This window comes from Trachypithecus francoisi, unplaced genomic scaffold, assembly GCF_009764315.1.
Source record: "Trachypithecus francoisi isolate TF-2019V2 unplaced genomic scaffold, Tfra_2.0 Lachesis_group2, whole genome shotgun sequence".
NCBI lineage: Eukaryota > Metazoa > Chordata > Mammalia > Primates > Cercopithecidae > Trachypithecus > Trachypithecus francoisi.
The window spans coordinates 134704595-134725239 of NW_022681465.1; the positions used below are offsets into that span (position 1 = coordinate 134704595).

Genomic DNA, 20645 nt, shown 5'->3' on the forward strand with positions numbered 1-20645 from the left:
AACCTAGTCTTCTTTTATCTTTTTTTTTTTTTGAGACGGAGTCTTGCTCTGTCATCACCCAGGCTGGAGTGCAGTGGTACGATCTCGGCTCACTGCAACCTCTGCTTCCAAGTTCAAGTGATTCTCCTGCTTCAGCCTTCCAAGTCGCTGGTATTACAGGCATGCACCATCACGCCTGGCTAATTTTGTATTTTTAGTAGAGATGGGGTTTCATCATGTTGTCCATGTTGGTCTTGAACTCCTGACCTCAGGTGATCCGCCCACCTCAGCCTCCCAAAGTGCTGAGATTACGGGTGTGAACCACCACACCCAGCCCTTTTGGGTTTTTATGGAAACTTCAAGACATCAACATTCCATCCCCCAGGGACACAGGGAAGGACTCTCTCTGGGAAGTGTCTTATGATCCACAATCAGAAAGGCAGCGGAAATTAAAGTTGTGCCTTGTCAGGTGAAAAGAGAGCAGGAGAAAGTCAAAGATTGTTTCCTAAGGTCAAACATACTTATTATAACAAAAGACTATAATTAGGGATATGGGATTTATGAGCCAGGAACCATGCACGGACATCTATCTATCTATATATAATCTCATAACACCACACCCCTAAATTCATGTTGATAGCTAATTCCAAATGCAAGTCTTAAGAACTGGGGCCTTCGGAGCATGATTAGGTCATGAGAGCCCCGCCTTCATGAATGGAATCAATGCTCTTATAAAAGGCCGAAGGTACATTTTCTTGATGGTAGAGAAACAATAAATTAATTAATTAAACAAAAGGAGGCCCAAGGGAGCTTGTTTGCTCCTTCCCCCATATGAGAACAAATAGAAGACATTATCTACAGGGAAGAGGACCCTCACTAGACTGAGTAATCAGCCTGTGCCTTGATCTTGGACTACCCAGCCTCCAGAACTGTAAGCAATAAATTTCCGTTTAAATTACCCAATCTAAGCTCTCTTATCATAGCAGCCTGAACAGACTCAGACAGATGGGTTGAGGACACCCACACCAACATCAAAGAGGTATGCCCCTCTGAGATCCTGCTGCTCTGCTCCAAACCATCCTTACTATTCTTCCAAGTCTGAACAGGCCTCTTAGAGTCTCTGCTCCTTGGAAATGTAGAATTGACCTGTCTTTCCCTGTAATGGAGAAAGGTGATGCTGAAACTTGTCATCTTTCCCAGCTAACTCTCCTTGTTCCCCTTAGTAGTAAGTTCTGGGAGTGCCCTGTGGTGGGTTCCTCTGTGATGCTGAACTGGCTCTGTGTCCTTGTGTGGCATCCAAGCAAGGTCATGCCTTGCAGGCCTTCTTGTGTGTATGACTCATTGTACTCAGCAGTTGCCAATCTGTAGGCAGCTGCTCCCCAGCCTGCATGGCCTACCTTTTTTTGCCAATCATTCCTGGTAGCTGGTTAATTTAAAATGAACCTGCAGTGTGATTCACATAGGGACTCATTCAATTGGGATTAGATAAGGGTGACATTTCGTTTTGAAAGTGTAATCCTTAGCGCAAACTGTTTCCAGGCACAAAAACAAAATGAAAATAGATAAAAACACAAGGTAACAGCAGTAGGAGCAACTGCACCCCACTCTTTGAGAGTGTAAGGAGGAAGAAAGTAGGAGTGGGGAATCATTCTCTGAAATACCATGTCAGTGAAACCTGGTCAAGGTAGAGTTTTCCGGGGTGGAACAGACAGTGGAGCAGCTGTATCCCCAGGATTTGTGTGGCTGCTGCCATTTTGGCCATGTATCCAAGGCTCATGGGCCAAGTTCTTACTGTGCCTGAGTTGGCCTTCAGTTGCCTAAAGCCTCATGGAAGCAAGGAATATTAGGTCTGGAAAGGATTGGAGCTGTCATATGGCCCACTACCCACCTTTGACAGATGGATGTGCCAGGAAATGGATATATTATCTTGTTTAATTCTTTCAAGGCAGGCCATATTTAATGCTATTGCCAGATTGAGGAGGCCCTATAAATCTGCTTTGGAGACACACAACTCCCATTTCAGCTATGAGTTACTAGTTTTGTGCCCACAGGAAAATTGTTGAACATTCCTATTTGGATGATTAGAGAGTATATGATATTTGGAAGCTGCATTGCATAATATCTATCCCTCCCCTCTTCCCATTCCTCTTCCCATTGTATAATAATAATAGCTTAGTGCCAGCCACTTTACATGCATCATCTAATTTAATTGTAACAACTTGATGGGCTGTGTACTATTAATAGGTTGTAGTTCATGCATACTGTAGCTAGAAATATATATATATAGTAGTTTTCCCCTTATCTGCAGTTTTGCTTTTCTGTAGCAGTCAACTATGTTCCTAAAATACTAAGATATTTTGAGAGAGAGAGACTAAATTCCCATAGATTTTATTACAGTTTATTTCTATAATTATTCTATTCTATTATTTATTTGTTGTTAATCTCTTTCTGTGCCTAATTTGTAAATTGAACTTTATCATAGGTATCTATATATAGGAAAAACATGGTATCTGTAGGGTTTGGTACTATTCTTGGTTTCATGCATCTACTTGAGGGTCTTGGAACATATGCCCTATGGGTAAGGGGGCACTACTGTATACACACATACACACACACCCCTTTATATACCTATACATACATACACACATACATACATACCTGTGTGTATGAAAAGGACTTTGAGTATCAAAGTTACATTGCTAACAGACATTGTCAGCATTGAACTCAAATTTTATCTGACTCCAGTCCATGCTGTTTTTCTGCATCACCCCATCCTCTTCCTGAAACTGTTACTTAAGATCATAATACCTGTCACAAACAGAGCTGAGATTCTATATATTGCATAAACCTACATCTGTCTCTCCCTCCCTTTCCTTTCCTTTCCTTTTCTTCCTTCTTTCTTTCCTTCTGTCTTTCTTTCCTTCTTTCTTTCTCAGTCTCGCTCTGTTGCCCAGGCTGGAGTGCAGTGGCATAATCTTGGCTCACTGCAATCCCCACCCCCTGAGTTCAAGCAGTTCTTGTGTCTCAGCCTCCCAAGTAGCTGGAATTACAGACGTGCACCATCACGCTGGCTACTTTTTTATATTTTTAGTAGAGATGGGGTTTCACCATGTTGGCCAGGCTGGTCTTGAACTCCTGACCTCAAGTGATCTGCCTGACTCAGCCTCCCTAAGTGCGGGGATTACAGACCTCAGCCACTGAGCCTGGCCTTGCCTTTGGCTTCCTAGGAAGCCTCAGAAGCAGTGAAATGTAAACACAGTAATGTAAATTTTGGGGAGATATTAGTCCAAGTTTATTCATGTATAACTATAGCATTGTCACCAGTTACAGAATTTCATAGACCTAAGTATTTCCATTTGATGGAAGAGCAATGTGTATGTAGGTTACCAGCAGAGGCTCTTGTCACTTAATTAGAAATCATCACTTAACCATTTCCTGTGTGTTTCTTCATCCATAAAAATGTGATTAAGGAACTAACTGGCTGGTAGAATGTAAAGTGTTCACTACATGGTATATGCTCAGTAAGAAGACAGTTCTGAATTTGACCTATAGTTGTCTAGGAAGGCCAACAGAATATACTCTTTTTCTGGGACAGGGTCTCACTCTGTTGCCCAGCCTGGAGTACAGTGGTGCCATCTTGGCTCACTGAAACCTCTGCCTCCGAGGTTCAGGGATTCTCCTACCTCAGCCATCTGAGTAGCTGGGTCTACAGGCATGTGCCACCATGCCTGGCTAATTTTTTGTATTTTTTGGTAGAGATGGGGTTTCACCATGTTGGCCAGGCTGGTCTTGATCTCCTGACCTCAAGTGATCCGCCTGCCTTGGACTCCCAAAGGACTTAGGTTTATAGGCATGAGCCACCTGTGCCTGGCTGAGAATATACTGTCTATTACAAAGCAGATATTTTAAAACATGTTGAAATTTTAAAATTTCAACTCTAAGAGAAATGTATCTTATATATTACATAAAATCTTTTTTTTTTTTTTTTTTTTTTTTTTTTGAGACGGAGTCTGGCTCTGTCTCCCAGGCTGGAGTGCAGTGGCCGGATCTCAGCTCACTGCAAGCTCCGCCTCCCGGATTTATGCCATTCTCCTGCCTCAGCCTCCGGAGTAGCTGGGACTACAGGCGCCTGCCACTTCGCCCGGCTAGTTTTTTGTATCTTTTAGTAGAGACGGGGTTTCACCGTGTTAGCCAGGATGGTCTCGATCTCCTGACCTTGTGATCCGCCCGTCTCGGCCTCCCAAAGTGCTGGGATTACAGGCTTGAGCCACCGCGCCCGGCCATTACATAAAATCTTAATCCTCATATGGCATAATATGCATTGATCTGGTGGCTGATATATTTTCGAAAGCACTTCTAGATCAAAGCATAAGCACAATGGCAACAACACAGGAGTTATATGCCACCTGTTTTTGATATTATGGCATATTTTACTCATTCTGAACATAAAACCAATATGATGTCCATTCTGGTGAGGGTGGTTCTGGTTTTGGATGTACATGCCTCTGACCATTCATTTACAGCTATTTAGATAGCTTAAAAGTATTGATTGCCTTTAAATGGCATTCTTAACCTGGTTCCATGAATGGGCTTCTGTGATTCCCTTAAAATAGCAGACACAATTCGTGTACACTTGCATTATTTTTTTAATAAAGAAAAAAAAAGAGTCAATTTTCAAAGAGCCTGTGACAAAAAAGTTAAGAAATACAACTTTCCAGGAGAAATTAATACAACATTAATAACTTGGTATGACTCTTACAATGCCTGTAGCATTTGATCGTATTATCATTCAACTTTTCATCACCAGAAGGCAATGTGAATATATTTAGTGTCTGCAGTGAAAATTCAATATTTTTTGTAATTCTAATTAAATTTCCTTCTTGTTGAGTAGATGGGAGTGACACCGTGACAGAGTCTTCAGATGGCCTTTGGAATAACAATCAAACTGTAAGCATATTCGCCCCTATTTGATTAGCCAGATTCAGTTGTATATCTCCCTTGAAGGAAGTTACATTTAAAGACTATTTCTGTAAGACTAACCCACAGATTTTTTTTTTCTTATTAAAAAAAAAGACGAAGAAAATAATTTGACTCTTAAATAGGATGCTTCAATTTGAAAAGTTCACTTAGGTGACCCAGTTTGTTAGGGATGCCCAAAGAGCCATATGTTACTGAATAGCGTACTTAGATACATAGTACATACACTTTCTGCTGGACAAAAATAGGGGAAGAAAGAATTTTTTGAGACAGAGCATCACTGTCTCCTAGGCTGGAGTGCAGTGGCTCGGTCTCGGCTCACTGCAACCTCCGCCTCCTGGGTTCAAGCAATTCTCCTGCCTCGGCCTCCCGAGTAGCTGGGACTATAGGCACACACCACCACGCCCGGCTAATTTTTGTATTTTTAGTAGAGATGGGGTTTCACCATGTTGGCTAGGCTGCTCTCAAACTCCTGACCTCAGGCAATCTACCTATCTCAGCCTCCCAAAGTGCTGGAATTACAGGCATGAGCCACCATGCCGGGCCCAAATGAGCTAATTTAAAGAGAACAAGTTAAGATAACACACCAAGGAGGAATTCAGTTATCAATAGGAAAACAGCATGCTTTGATGGGGTGGAGTAGAGGCCACCCCAAACAAAAGTAAAATGTAAGTGAAACTAACATAATATGTTTATTCCCTAATATATTTCCTCTACCTAATGACTATTTTATGTAGAAATTTTAAAACTTCTATTTTTTTCTATACAAAAACTTCCCCATGGGATGACTTTCTTTCTTTCTTTCTTTCTTTCTTTCTTTCTTTCTTTCTTTCTTTCTTTCTTTCTTTCTTTCTTTCTTTCCTTCCTTCTTTCCTTCTTTCCTTCTTTCCTTCTTTCCTTCTTCTTTCCTTCCTTCCTTCCTTCCTTCCTTCCTTCCTTCCTTCTTTCTTTCTCTCTCTCTCTCTCTCTCTCTCTCTCTCTCTTTCTTCTTTCTTTCTTTCGACAGAGTCTTGCTCTGTCACCCAGGCTGGAATGCACTGGGGCCATCCCAGTGCACTGCAACCTCCTCCTCTTGGGTTCAAGTGATTCTCCTGCCTCAGCCTTCCAAGTAGCTGGGATTACAGGTGCCCACCATCATATCTGGCTAATTTTTGTGTTTTTAGTAGAGATGAGGTTTCGCCATGTTGACCAGGCTGGTCTTGAACTTCTGATCTCAAGTGATCCTCCCGCCTTGGCCTCCCACAAGTGCTGGGATTACAGGCGTGAGCCACTATGCCCGGCCCAGGATGACTTTTTAAGATAACAAAGTTCTAAATAATAACTTTGATTCTGTAAAATGTTCCCATACTTTTTTTCTTAGTGAACTTGAGAAAAATTTAAGGGATCTAGTCTTATGATGCTCATCAAAGTCTTCTGCGCCCATGTAAGTTAGACAGATTTATTAATGAGATCTTTTCTTTTGGCTCCTGTAAGAAACAACCTGCCTTTTAATTGGTGCAAGTAACTTTTTGAAGCAACAAACAAAAAAAGTCTGAGGTTATGAGAATAATCCTTCTGAGGTTTTTTTTTTTGAGACAGGGTTTCACTTTCGTCACCCAAGCTGGAGTGCAGTTTCTCAGTCTCAGCTTACTACAACCTCCACCTCCCATGTTTAAGTGATTCTTGTGCCTCAGCCTCCCAAGTAGCTTGGATTATAGGCACGCACCACCACACCCACCTAATTTTTGTATTTTTAGTAGGGATGGGGTTTCACCACATTGGCCAGGCTGGTCTCAAACTCCTGACCTCAAGTGATCTGCCTGCCTCAGTCTCCCAAAGTGCTGGAATTACAGGCATGAGACACTGCACCTGGCCTGAGAATAATCTTTCTGATAGCCAGTTGTAAGAAATGACAGCATGGTCATTGTATAAAAAATTCAAAATGATCAAAGCGGGGCTATTTAGTGTAGAGCCAAATGACCTTATGCTATACGCCTTAGTGACACTGTGAATGCCACTACATAGGAGTAACATTTAAAAATTTAGCAACTTGTATGGCATGCACTGACTGATCCAACATATTGGCTAAATATCAGAACTGCCACGATGTACATGTTTAATGTGTTGACATATGGCTAGACTTGTGCTGGATTTAAAAAACCACTCAGAATAGTGGGGTTATTCTTGGTCTCAGTTACCTACAGACTAGGTCTGTTTAGAAGCAAGGGAAAACAATTTAGAGGCAGGTTCAAGGTTGGCAGTAGCAGAAACTTGGGCTTTCTGTGCCTTGACTGAAGATGTCAAGATGTCTTCTCCCAGGTATCTTGAAAACATGCAGAATACATTTTGACCCAGTAGGTCATCTTCCTGGGCTCTATCTTAAGGAAAAAATTGAACTAATATATAAAAATGTATGAGGAGAATGTTCATTGTTAATATTTATAATCACGAAAATATTATAAACAACCTAAATGTTTAATAGTAAGAGATTACTTAAACACGTCCATGTATTGGCATAAAGAATGTAGTCACTGGCAGGGCATGGTGACTCATGCCTGTAATTCCAGCACTTTGGGAGGCGGAGGCAGGTGGATCACCTGAGGTCAGGAGTTCGAGACCAGCCTGACCAACATGGTGAAACCTCATCTCTACTAAAAATAGAAAAATTAGCTGGGTGTGGTGGCAGGCGCCTGTAATCCCAGCTACCTGGGAGGCTGAGGCAGGAGAATCACTTCAACTCGGGAGGTGGAGATTGCAGTGAGCCAAGATCACACCACTGCACTCCAGCCTGGGCGACAGAGCATAAGAACATAGTCATTGCAGTGCATTTACTGACATAGGTTATAGCATGTTATAATATGTTGGTTATAACACATTATTAAATGAAAGAAGCAACTTTTAAAATAGGATACAATTATGATATACTATAGTTCATATAGAATATAGTAATTATTTCTGTTAAGAAAAAATTCTAGAAAGATAAAATTCTAGAAAAGTACATAAAGCAAAATGGCAAAAGTGCTCATTTCTGGATGTTAAAGTTGTGGTTTATTAATTTATTTGAGACAGAGTCTCACTCCATTGCCCAGGCTGGAGTGCAGTGGCACGATCACAGCTCACTGCAGACTCATCCTCCAAGGCTCAAGTGATCCTCCCACCCCAAGCCTCCCAAGTACCTGGAACCACAGGCACGCATCACCACGCCTGGCTAATTTTATTTTTTTCTGGAGACAGGGTCTTACTAAACTGGTCTCAAACTCCTGGACTCAGGCTTTCTTCCTGCCTTAGCCTCCCAAAGTGCTGGGATTATGGGTGTGAGCCACTGTCTCTGACCTGGTTATGGTTTTTTTAGTTTTCTTTTTTATGCTTAGCTGTACATTCTAAAATGAGCATGCAGTATTTGTGTATTGTAATTAAAAACTGAAAGCAAAGCCTGCCTCCTGAAACCCCATTCTCCATCTACCCACATTACATTTCCCTCCCACCCCATGGGTAAAGTAATAACAACATAGTTTTGCACTCCCAGACACTGGCTATGCCACTTCTAAGCAAGCATGGCTCAAATGCTGTTACTCCACTATATTCATAGTGTTTACCAGGAAGTACCTAAAAGTACCCTTGCAAAGAACCCTATTGAATCTACTGTTGCTAGACATAGAAATAGGTCCAGACAGGCTAAATAGCTTATCCATGGTCACATAGTGACTAAGTAGAGGACCTGGGATTCCTTTTTTTGTTGTTATTGAGACGGAGTCTCGCTCTGTCGCCCAGGCTGGAGTACAGTGGCCATCTTGGCTCACTGCAAGCTCTGCTTCCCAGGTTCACGCCATTCTCCTGCCTTAGCTGCCCAGGTAGCTGGGACTACAGGCGCCTGCCACCATGCCCAGCTAATTTTTTATATTTTTAGTAGAGACGGGGTTTCACCATGTTAGCTAGGATGGTCTCAATCTCCTGACCTCGTGATCCGCCCGCCTTGGCCTCCCAAAGTGCTGGGATTACAGGCGTGAGCCAAGTCCAGGCCAAGACCTGGGATTCTAACTCCAGAGATTAAGCTTTTATAAATGAGAAGACTTGGCCTTCACTCAGATTCTTCCCTTTCCTTCTATTAAAATACCTACCTGGTGGACTCTCTTTAGGATTAGAACTAAGCCACGAAAGCGGGACTAGCATGACTCCTGGCACATTTCAGGCCTATTCCAGGAGGTAATGATCTCTTGTGATAGGCACCAGAAGACTTAGACAATTCTACATTTCTGCATGATTGTATAGCATTGAATTGTTAATCATAGCCATGTCTGTGTGCACCTACTCTCAAATCTATTTATATAGATAGAGACAGAATCTTCAATTACAGGTAAAAAGACAAGTAAGGACTGTAATCAAGGACAAAATTCAATAACTGAGCACATTAAGATAACATCACATCAAGTCAATTTATGTAAACAAATTCGTTTCTTTCTCTTTTTCTTTTTTCTTTTTTTTTTTGAGATGGAGTCTCACTCTGTTGCCCAGGCTGGAGTGCAGTGGCGAAATCTTGGCTCACTGCAACCTCTGCCTCCTGGGTTCAAGCAATTTTTCCTGCCTTGGCCTCCCAAGTAGCTGGGATTACAGGCATGCACCACCACGCCCAGCTAATTTTTGTATTTTTAGTAGAGATGGGGTTTCACCATGTTGCCCAGGCTGGTCTCGAACACCTGACCTCAGGTGATCCACCTGTCTGGGCTCCCAAAGAGCTGGGATTACAGACATGAGCCACCACGCCTGACATTTTTTCTTTTTTAATATCACAAGAGGATGTATTTATGGAAATAACCTATTGACTTTTAAAACAGTAAATTAAAAAATTTACATACAAACTCATTTTAAGTATACAGTTTTAGTTTTGACAAATGTGTGCACATATGTAAATACAACCTCAAGCAAGCTAGAAAACACCCCCATCATTGTAAAATATGTTTTGAATTTCAAATTGTCCTAGATTTTCACCATAGGGTTATAAACTCAGATCATTTGCTCGTACCCTTATATTCCAGAAGTCCCCAAGCACCAATACAGGTAAATATGGCTGGGTAAGTGATTCTGGGAAATGTTTTCTCTTCATAACTTTCTTACAAGATGCTTTTTTGATCTGTTGTTGTTTCCTTAGCAATTGTCCCCAGAACATAATCCACAGATGGTCACCACCACTGAAGGAATCTATGCTGGCATCTGTATTTCTGTCTTGGTGCTTCTTGCTGTTTTGGGTGTCGTCATTGCCAAAAGTAAGTCATTTCAAGATTGTTCCTGAGGGACTAGAACAAGGGATGTACAGCCAATTTGCCTGGGTTCACTAGTTTCATAAGCCATGTGATTTTGATTTCACACGACTTCCCTTTGTGCCCAAATCCTCATTTGTAAAAGGCACATGGTAATACCATCTACCTCAAGGGGGAAGGGAAACAAAGTTTAAATGCATTAGGACCTACAAAGCACTAAGAATGGGAGGTCATATGCCCGTAATCCTAGCTACTTGGGAGGCTGAGTGAGGCAGGAGGATTGCTTGAGCCCAGGAGTTCAAGACTAGCCTGGGCAACATGGTGGGACCCCATCTCTTTAAAAAAAATTAAAAAAAAAAAAATAACAGCCAGGACCAGTGGCTCATATCTGTAAACCCAGCACTTTGGGAGGCTGAGGCAGGAGGATTGCTTGAGCCCAGAAGTTCAAAACCAGCCTGGACAACATAGTGAGACATTGTCTCTAAAATAAAAGGAAAAGAACAAGAAGAAAAAGCCCTGAGAACGGTTCCTGGCACATGACAAGGGCACAGCAATCTTAAACTGTAATCGTAGTTAGAAAGATCCTTTTGCCATAAATCTTTATAAATCTCATGGAACTTACATTCTAGTGGAGTTTTCACTTAAAACCACTATTTTTTAAACTTGTTATTTTTCAATTATTATTCCCCTATGGAAAAAATTTAATTCTATAAGAATTATTTTGAGACAGAGTTTCTCTCTTGTCTCAGAGGCTATAGTGCAATGGCACGGTCTTGGCTCACTGCAACCTCCACCTCCTGCCTCTGCCTCCCAAGTAGTTGGGATTACAGGCGCCTGCCACCATGCCTGGCTAATTTTTTTGTGTTTTTTAGTAGAGACGGGGTTTCACTGTATTAGTCACGATGGTCTTGATCTCCTGACCTCATGATCCGCCCACATCGGCCTCCCAAAGTGCTGTGATTACAGGCATGAGTCACGGCGCCCGGCCGAATTTTTGTATTTTTAATAGAGATGGGGTTTTGCCATGTTGGCTAGGCTGGTCTCAAACTCCTGACCTCAGGTGATCTGCATGCCTTGGCCTCCCAAAGTGCTAGGATTATAGGCATGAGTCACAATGCCAGGCCAAGAAAAATTAAATACAGATGTTCCTCAGTACCATTGGGGGATTGGTTCCAGAGCTCCTCGATTCCAAAATCTGCAGATGCTCAAGTCCCTTATAAAATGGTGTAGTATTTGCACATAGCCTACTCACCCTCCAGCATACTTTAAATCTTCCCTAGATTACTTAGAACACCTAATATACAAGGTAAATGTCAGGTAAATAGTTGTTATATTGTATTGTTTTTATCTGTATTATTATTGTTGTGTATTATTTTTATTGGGTTTTTTTTTTTTAATTTTCAATTTGTGAGTGGTTGAAACTGAGGATGCCAAACCTGTGGCTATCGAGGGGCCAACTGTATCAAGAAATAGGAGTTTATTGGGTAGTGTTGAGATCTGGAAGTCAACACACCATTGTGATATATAAGATTTAGTCTCTCCGCCCTACAAGATCTAATTTTTGTCCCTGTGGGGGTGATATTGTTAAAATTTTACAACACTCATTTAGCAGAAGAGGCACATGAGACATTGGGAGGGGAAATTGATAGCAAGACAAAGACTAGAAAAGTAAAACAAAAGTTTTCAAAAAGCAACCACTTCATGTCTTCATGTCTCCCTTCTGCTAATTGTGTGGGTATGTTTGTCTCAGTATAACCTGCCTCCAGTAAAAGAACCCTAGTTAGCTGTTTTGCAAGATGTGGTATTTGAAGCCATAACTGATCTAGTTCATGGATCTGGGCAGAGGATAATCAGAAAATTAAGAGTATGTTTGACAAATTTGAGGAAGTTTTTACATAATTATTTTGGAGCTTGGGTAGTCAAAGTGATTATTTAGAAATGGGGTAAAATACCTTTCAGGGAAGTTCAAACTTTCCCTCTGAAAGTACTTGAGTACACTGAAAAAAATAGATTATTAGGAGATTAACAGGAGAAAAGGAATACATGTTTATTATGTGTACAGAAGCCACACAAAATATGAGATGGAAGAAAGGGCCAGATGACTGGAGCTTAAATACCCTTTTCTTTCCTTTTGTTTTGAGACAGAGTCTCTCACTCTGTCACACAGGCTGGAGTGCAGTGGTGTGATCTCAGTTCTGTGGGGGAAAGAAAGAGAGATCAGACTGTTACTGTGTCTATGTAGAAAGAAGAAGACATAAGAAACTCCATTTTGTTCTGTACTAATAAAAATTCTTCTGCCTTGAGATGCTGTTAATCTATAACCCTAACCCCAACTCTGTGCTCGCAGAAACATGTGCTGCGTTGACTCAAGGTTTAATGGATTTAGGGCTGTACAGGATGTGCTTTGTTAAACATGTGTTTGCAGGCAGTATGCTTGGTAAAAGTCATCGCCATTCTCCAGTCTCGAGTACCCAGGGACACAATGCAATGCGGAAGGCCACAGGGACCTCTGCCCAAGAAAGTCTGGGTATTGTCCAAGGTTTCTCTCCACTGAGACAGTCTGAGATATGGCCTCGTGGGAAGGGAAAGACCTGACCGTCCCCCAGCCCAACACCCATAAAGGGTCTGTGCTGAGGAGGATTAGTGAAAGAGGAAGGCCTCTTTGCATTTGAGATAAGAGGAAGGCATCTGTCTCCTGCTTGTCCCTGGGAATGGAATGTCTCGATGTAAAACCCGATCGATCGTACATTCTGTTTACTGAGATAGGAGAAAACCGCCTTATGGCTGGAGGTGAGACATGCTGGTGGCAATACTGCTCTTTACTGCACTGAGATGCTTGTGTAAAGTCAAACTGGCCTATGTGCACATCAAGGCACAGCACTTTTCCTTAAACTTATTTATGACACAGAGACCTTTGCTCACATGTTTTCCTGCTGACCCTCTCCCCACAATTACCCTATAGTCCTGCCACATCCCCCTCAATGAGGTAGTAGAGATAGTGATCAATAAATTCTGAGAGAACTCAGAGACCAGTGCCAGAGTGTGTCCTCCATATGCTGAGCGCCGGTCCCCTGGGCCCACTATTCTTTCTCCATACTTTGTGTGTTATTTCTTTTCTCACTCTCTCATCCCACCTGATGAGAAATATCCACAGGTGTGGAGGGGCTGGCTCCCTTCAAGCTCACTGCAGTCTCTGCCTCCCAGGTTCAAGCAATTCTCCTGCCTCAGCCTCCTGAGTAGCTGGGATTACTGGCGCATGCCACCACACCCGGATAATTTTTGTATTTTTAGTAGAGATGGAGTTTCACCATGTGGGTCAGGCTGGTCTTGAACTCCTGACATCGTGATTCACCTGCCTCCACCTCCCAAAGTGCTGGGATTACAGGCATGAGCCACTGCACCTGGCCTTAAATACCCTTTTCTTAGGGGAGAGAAAAGTGATGGATGTGGGCAATTTTAGAGGAAGAGTAAATGATTTTTAGGGGAGATGAATGGGCCCAAAGAACAGACTATAGGGCAGGACAAATTGCTTTGGACTCTGGATGTGTTGTCAGCTCTAGTCTTCTTCCTGTGATGTGCATCAATTCCCCACCCCCATCCCCCCCAACCCTGCCACCATTGATGAGATATCTGGGGAAAGGATTCACAACAACAGAGTATCTTCTGGAGGATCTGGCCTTTAGCTAGATAGGGGAGCTTCAGAGAAAGCCCTTCCCTGCATATGCTCCTCCCCAGGTACTCTCACTTTGAAGTCCAAAGAAGCCTGTTTGAGGGTTTTGTATTCTGAATCCGAATGACCTCAAAATACGCTTTTCTCCTTAAGCAAAAATAACTCATTATTTCCTTCTTCAGGAGAGAGATGATTGGTAGTACAAACTCTTGCATAGGTATCCTTGGATAGAGGTGACTTTTAAAGTATATGGACTTGTGACCCAGTTCATCTAAAACAAATCTTGGTTGATGCCTGTTGTTCAGCAGCCTGTCAGAAGGATCTTGGACTTACTCATTTTTTAAAAATGAAAGATAATTTAAGAATTGCGTTAAAGTTAGGGAAGATATGTGGATGAATACACCAAAGCATTAATGAAATTGAGATACTGGACAGCAAATGGCTTGTTTGGGTCCTACAGAATCAAAAGGGACATGGGAAGGAGATACCTCAAGGTACCAGGGAAAAATCCAAGTAATAACAGAAATAATACACTTAATTGAAAAAATATTATAAACTCTTGCTGAGATGTTTAATGTTCTCTTCAACTCCTCTCTCCCCACCCCTTTAATTTAGAGTATTTCTTCAAAAAGGAGACTGAACAACTAAGGTAAGCTTGAAAGTATTTCTATCAATATTTTTGAGGTTCCTACTCTGGTAAAATAAAAACAGATTTCTGTCTCTCTCCTAAACTCCCCATCATATACCTTGGATCCTGATGGTCTACTTTAATGAGCAATTCTATTATTTACCCCTTCCAGTGATATTTGTAGCTTTGTGTCTTTCCCTGGAGTTGTGACAAAGCTGGTACAGAGGGAGCATCTCAATCTTAAGCAAACCCCATAGGGCAAGATAACTAAATTGCAAGATTTGCTTGAGGGGACTAAACATTGAATGAGTTGTTGCTTTAGTTTGCTCTTTTATTTCGTTTAATGCTTTGTCTTTTTTTTTTTTTTTTTTTTTGAGACCAAGTTTCGGTCTTGTTGCCCAGGCTGGAGTGCAATGGCACCATCTCTGTTCACCACAACCTCTGCCTCCCGGGTTCAAGTGATTCTCCTGCCTCAGTCTCCCGAGTAGCTGGGATTACAGGCATGTACCACCATACCCGGCTAATTTTGTATTTTTAGTAGAGATGGGATTTCTCCATGTTGGTCAGCTGGTTTCAAACTCCTGACCTCTGGTGATCTGCCTGCCTCGGCCTCCCAAAGTGCTGGGATTACAGGCATGAGCCACCGCACTCAGCCATTTTTTTGTGTTTTTGATAGAGATGGGGTTTCATCATATTCAGTGCTTTGTCTTACTGAGTGTTTATTGACTATCATATTCCAAAGAGATGAATAAAACAGACAAAAACCATGTAAGCAAATAAGCATGGTTCTTTTACGTCCTTACAGATAAACACCATGGGGACTATAGAACAGGTTAAGGGTCTGTTTGAGCACCAGGAAAGCAGCTAGTTTGGAGGAAATAATTCCTGGCTGCAGGAGCAATGAGTGCAAAGGTACTGAGGTAGGGCAAGTGCCTCCAGTTTTCTACAGCTTCCATCATTCCCTGCTGCTCCCTACCCAGCCTGCTCCACTGATCTATATTAGCTGTCTAGCCTTGCAGGCACTTGAATTTGCTTTTAAAGACCTTTCAGTCTATCCTGCTGCCCAGTTACTTTTTTTTTTTTTTTTTGAGACACCCAGGCTGGAGTGCAATGGTGTGATCTGCAACCTCCACCTCTTGAGTTTAAGCAATTCTCCAGCCTTAGCCTGCTGAGTAGCTGGGATCACAGGCGCCTGCCACCATGCCCGGCTAATTTTTGTATTTTTAGTAGAGACGGAGTTTTGCCATGTTAGTCAGGCTGGTCTCGAACTCCTCACCCTAGGTGACCTGCTTACCTTGGCCTCCCAAAGTGCTGGGATTGCAGGCGTGAGCCACTGCGCCCGGCACCAGTTACAATTTAAATACCCTTTACTGCATCTATTCCCCTAGGCCATCTGCCCCATTGCCTGTAATGGTAAGAGACAACTACCTAGTTCTAAAGCCATCCAGCCTACTTCATTTGGTACAGGTTGAGTTTTAAGCAAGGACTTTCTTTAATTCAGAATCCCATCCCTCTTACTTAGGCTTCCATCTATTAAGCCTAGATCTCCTTCACTGGATGCTTGTACACAGACTTTCCTGAGTCTGAGTTAATTACCTAAGCCAATCCACAGAACCTGTCTGAACAGTGCCCAGCATATTGTAAGTGCTTAATATACATCGACTTTTGTTATTGCAATCAAGCCCTTTACAGCAATAAACTGTGAGAGAGGCACTATTCTCATTTTACAGATTGGAAAACAGCTTCAGAAATATTGAGTGACATCTAAGGTCACATCACAGCATATAAAGGACTCAATCTCAGGAATCCGTGCTCATAAATATTTCTGGAATGACAGAGAAATGTGTAAAGTATAAAAACAAACAAAAAAACGCACACTAACAAATTATGAACATTTCCTCATAACATTATCTTCTCGGCAGTTCTATCACACTGAGTTATTTGAGCTCATTGCCACTTAAACTAAGTGTCGTCACACATGGATGACTGACCTGTTTAGGGACCATAGTGGAGCTTTGTTTTTCAAAGTTCTTTAAATGTGTGGACATGTGTTTCATCTGCAGCTAAATGAAGACAAGCTCCATATTTTGGGGGCAGGCTTTGTTAACAAATAGTCACTATATACAAATATACTATATAAAAATAAACAGTTACATCAAAACGCTACACATAAGTTAAATTAAGTCCACCTTCTTCCCTCACTTGTATTTCCACTCTTTCTACCGATTTATTTTTTTGAGACAGAGTCTCATTCTGTTGCCCAGGCTGGAGTGCAGTGGTGTGATCTTGGCTCACTGCAACCTCCACCTCCCAGGTTTAAGTGATTCTCCTGTCTCAGTCTCCCGAGTAGCCAGGATTATAGGCACAAGCCACCACATCTGGCTAATTAAAAAAAATTTTTGTAGAGATGGGGCCTCGCTATGTTGCTCACGCTGTCCTCAAGCTCCTGGCCTCAAGGGATCCTCCTGCCATGGCCTCCCAAAGTGCTGGGATTAGAGGCATGAGCTACTGCACCCAGCACAGGAAGATTTTTAACACTATGATCCAGTGTACACTTGTGAAACAGTACTATTTAACTATATTCAATGTTTCTCTATTCTGTTTTTATCTTGAATATAGGATGTAGATCACTAAGTAGATTTAGCAACCCTCTCTAAAGGATCACAAGCCACAATTGGAAAAACACCAGTCACCCAATTCTTAGCCACATTTGAAAATGTGCATCTTGATTCAGCCACTTAGTTTGATGTCACAGCTCTGTATTTTTAGGTTTTCCATTTTTGTATTCTATTATGTGAGTTTCAAAGAGACCAGTCTGAGTTTTTGAATACTTCTTAGGTTGTCTATCTAGCTGCTTATTAAACAGACTTTTCTTCAACTTAATAATAAGAGCCCCACTTTTTACAACTCTAGAAAAGCACTATTTATTTTATTCTTTGTGTGAACCGGGCTCCTATAGTCTCGAATACCTGATATTGCCTGATCATAAACAAAAGTGCAGCTCCTATGTGAGAAGTGGTCTGCTTTTTTTTTCTTACTCATGTTATTCTTCAACAACTCTTTCTACAGTGTTTCATTTAGCAGCCATCAAATTAAAACTTTGCAAAATGCAGTTAAAAAGGAAGTCCAAGCAGAAGACAATATCTACATTGAGAATAATCTTTATGCCATGAACCAAGACCCAGTGGTGCTCTTTGAGAGTTTACGCCCATGACTGCAGAAGACTGAACATATCGGACGTCTTTTAGACTCCAAGACAATTTTTCTGTTTCAGTTTCATCTGGCATTCCAACATGTCAGTGACACTGGGTAGAGTAACTCTCTTGCTCCAAACTGTGTATAGTCAACCTCATCATTAATGTAGTCCTAATTTTTTGTGCTAAAACAGGCTCAATCAATCCTTCTGATCATTGTAGAGATCTCTGTCAAATATGAACACTTTAGAATTGTATGTTCTCTTTAGACCCCATAAATCCTGTATCCATCAGAGAGAATAGTCACTGGAAACATAGCAAATGAACTTCTATCTTGGCCATCAGAGCTGTGCAGAAGAGGGAAATCTGTCTTAAAAATCAACAAATCCAATGTGAGACTTCATTTGGAAGCATTGCATGATAATCTGTTTCTATATTATACTTCCAAATGTTGCATTTCCTGTGTTTTCCAAAGGTTTCAAATCATGGGTTTTAATTTCCTCCATGGGGAAATAAAGTGAGTTTAATTCACCCTAACAGGTATGGCTGTTTTTTCATGACTCTGGAAATGTGATGCATTAAGTACTGGATCTCTGAATTAGGGTAGCTATTTTACCAGTTAAAAGAGGTGACAATAGTATGGAACACGTAGACACCAGGGAAAGAAAATCATTTGCCAGGTGATTCAACACATTTTATGCAATTTTTTTTTTTTTTTTTTTTTTTGAGATGAAGCTTTGCTCTTGTTGCCCAGGCTGGAGTGCAATGGCGAAATCTTGGCTCACTGTAACGTCCATCTCCTGGGTTCAAGCGATTCTCTTGCCTCAGCCTCACGAGTAGCTGGGATTATAGGCGTCCGCCACTATGCTCAGCTAATTTTTTGTATTTTTTTTAGTAGAGACAGAGTTTCACCATGTTGGCCAGAGTGATCTCGAACTCCTAACCTCAGGCGATCCAGCCGCCTTGGCCTTCCAAAGTGCTGGGATTACAGGCATGAGCCACCATGCCCAGCCCATTTATGCAATTTTTATTACATGTGTGTCACGGTGCTAAGCATTTAAACAACCACCAGGCTTTCTGAACAAATTTTTAGAAACAAAAAGGTCAGAAATAAAGCAAAAAAAAAAAAAAAAAAAAAAAAGGCTGGAGTGGGGAAAAGGCTGCCTTTTTTGCCTTACAAGTTACATTGCAGATACAAGTGTTTGAAACTCACTAGTTTTGACCCAAATTTTAAATTGTCTCCAAACCACTTTTATGTTTAAAATTGTTTTGGAGGCTAGTGCCGTGGCTCATTCCTATAATCCCAGCACTTTGGGAAGCCAAGGTGGGCAGATAGCTTGAGCCCAGAAGTTTGAGACCAGCCTGGGCAACATGGCAAGACACCCTCTCTATTAAGAAAAAAATTAAAAAAAAAAAAGATAAAATTGTTTTGGAAAGGCAAAGTATCTTTCTCATATCTAATCAATTCCTGTATTTTTTTTTTTTTTTTACAATTCAGTTAAGCTTATTGTAAGGATATCTTTAGTCAATATAAAAAACAATATAAAAAACAATTATACTAAACCAGTATAATTGTTTAGAAGTATATATTTGCCGGCCAGGCACGGTAGCTCACACCTGTAATCCCAACACTTTAGAAGGCTGAGGCGGGTGGATCACCAGAGGATGAGAGATCGAGACCAGCCTGACCAACATGGAGAAACCCCATCTCTACTAGAAATACAAAATTAGCTGGGCATGGTGGCGCATGTCTGTAATCACAGCTACTTGGGAGGCTGAGGCAGGCGAATCACTTGAACCCGGGAGGTGGAGGTTGTGGTGAACTGAGATAGTGCCATTGCATCCAGCCTGGGCAACAGGAGCAAAACTCCATCTTAAAACAAAACAAAAAAACAAAAGTATAGATTTGCAAGGGCTAGATTTGTCAGAAAAGAAACATTTCTACATGAATAGTTAAGGCTGGGTATTAATTTCAATTTCAGTTTGAGTAAACTCTGAAATAATTCGTGGTTGAGGTTCAGAGCTACCCATACCATAGTTGTCTGGGACAACAGAATGCTTGCTTTCAGAGGAAACTTTTTGTTTGTTTTTTTGAGATGGAGTTTTGTTCTTGTCACCCAGGATGAAATGCAATGGCGCAATCTTAGCTCACTGCAACCTCTGCCTCCCAGGTTCAAGTGATTCTCCTGCCTCAGCCTCCTGAGTAGCTGGGATTACAGATGCCCACCACCACGCCCAGCTTATTTTTTTATTTTTAGTAGAGATGGAGTTTCACCATATTGGCCAGGCTGGCCTCCAACTCCTGACCTCAGGTGAGCCACCCACCTTGGCCTCCCAAAAGTGTTGGGATTACAGGCATGAGCCACCGTGCCCAGCCAGAGGCAACATTTTTAACACTGTTATCGTTCTAGGAAATTATAGGTCCTTTGAAGGAAAATTCTGTGGGCAAATAAGATAGTGATACACAGTATTTCAGTTTTCCCAAATGTGGCTGGCCTGATTGGTCAAAAATTTTATTTTTTTTAAACTGTAGTGTCTTTTTTTTCCCCTCAAATTTAAGGCAACATGTACAAAACTGGAGATTCGAAATTAAAGCCAAGATTTGTAGCTTCTCTGGAAAGACCTGGCAAGATTGGACTGAATTGCTATGTGACCAGGGCCCCACTAGATGGCCCTCTAATCCCCAAGTCCTTACCGCATGCTCACCTTTGTTACCTGGCTGGCTGGTGTGGGGCTTTTAACTTTATGGCACCTGCTCTAGTCTCTGGATCCTCCCTGGGGATTTATGATGCATGATAAAGACTCCGGGAATCTGGTTAGCTTTGCTTAACACAACATTTCCAAAACTTGTTGGAATGCATGAGCACAGTGACTAGTAGCATTCTGTGAAGTACAATGTATGGGGGGCTTAGGAGTTTAGGGTAGTATACAGAATTAGGAATAGGATTTAAGTCTAATCCTAA

At 41.6% G+C, this 20645-nt stretch overlaps 1 protein-coding gene across 3 annotated transcripts in view; it reads left to right on the forward strand.

The window, feature by feature from the left end:
• HAVCR1 (hepatitis A virus cellular receptor 1) overlaps positions 1 to 18219 on the forward strand; it is a 30772-nt gene extending 12553 nt beyond the window's left edge. For all 3 annotated transcript variants that reach the window (XM_033180489.1, XM_033180490.1, XM_033180491.1), the window contains exons 6-9: positions 4871 to 4926; positions 10082 to 10196; positions 14476 to 14509; positions 17558 to 18219. In XM_033180489.1, coding sequence (XP_033036380.1) covers positions 4871 to 4926; positions 10082 to 10196; positions 14476 to 14509; positions 17558 to 17702 — 350 coding nt within the window. In that variant the 3' untranslated portion in view covers positions 17703 to 18219. The remainder of the gene's footprint in view (positions 1 to 4870; positions 4927 to 10081; positions 10197 to 14475; positions 14510 to 17557) is intronic.
• Positions 18220 to 20645: the final 2426 nt, after the last annotated feature.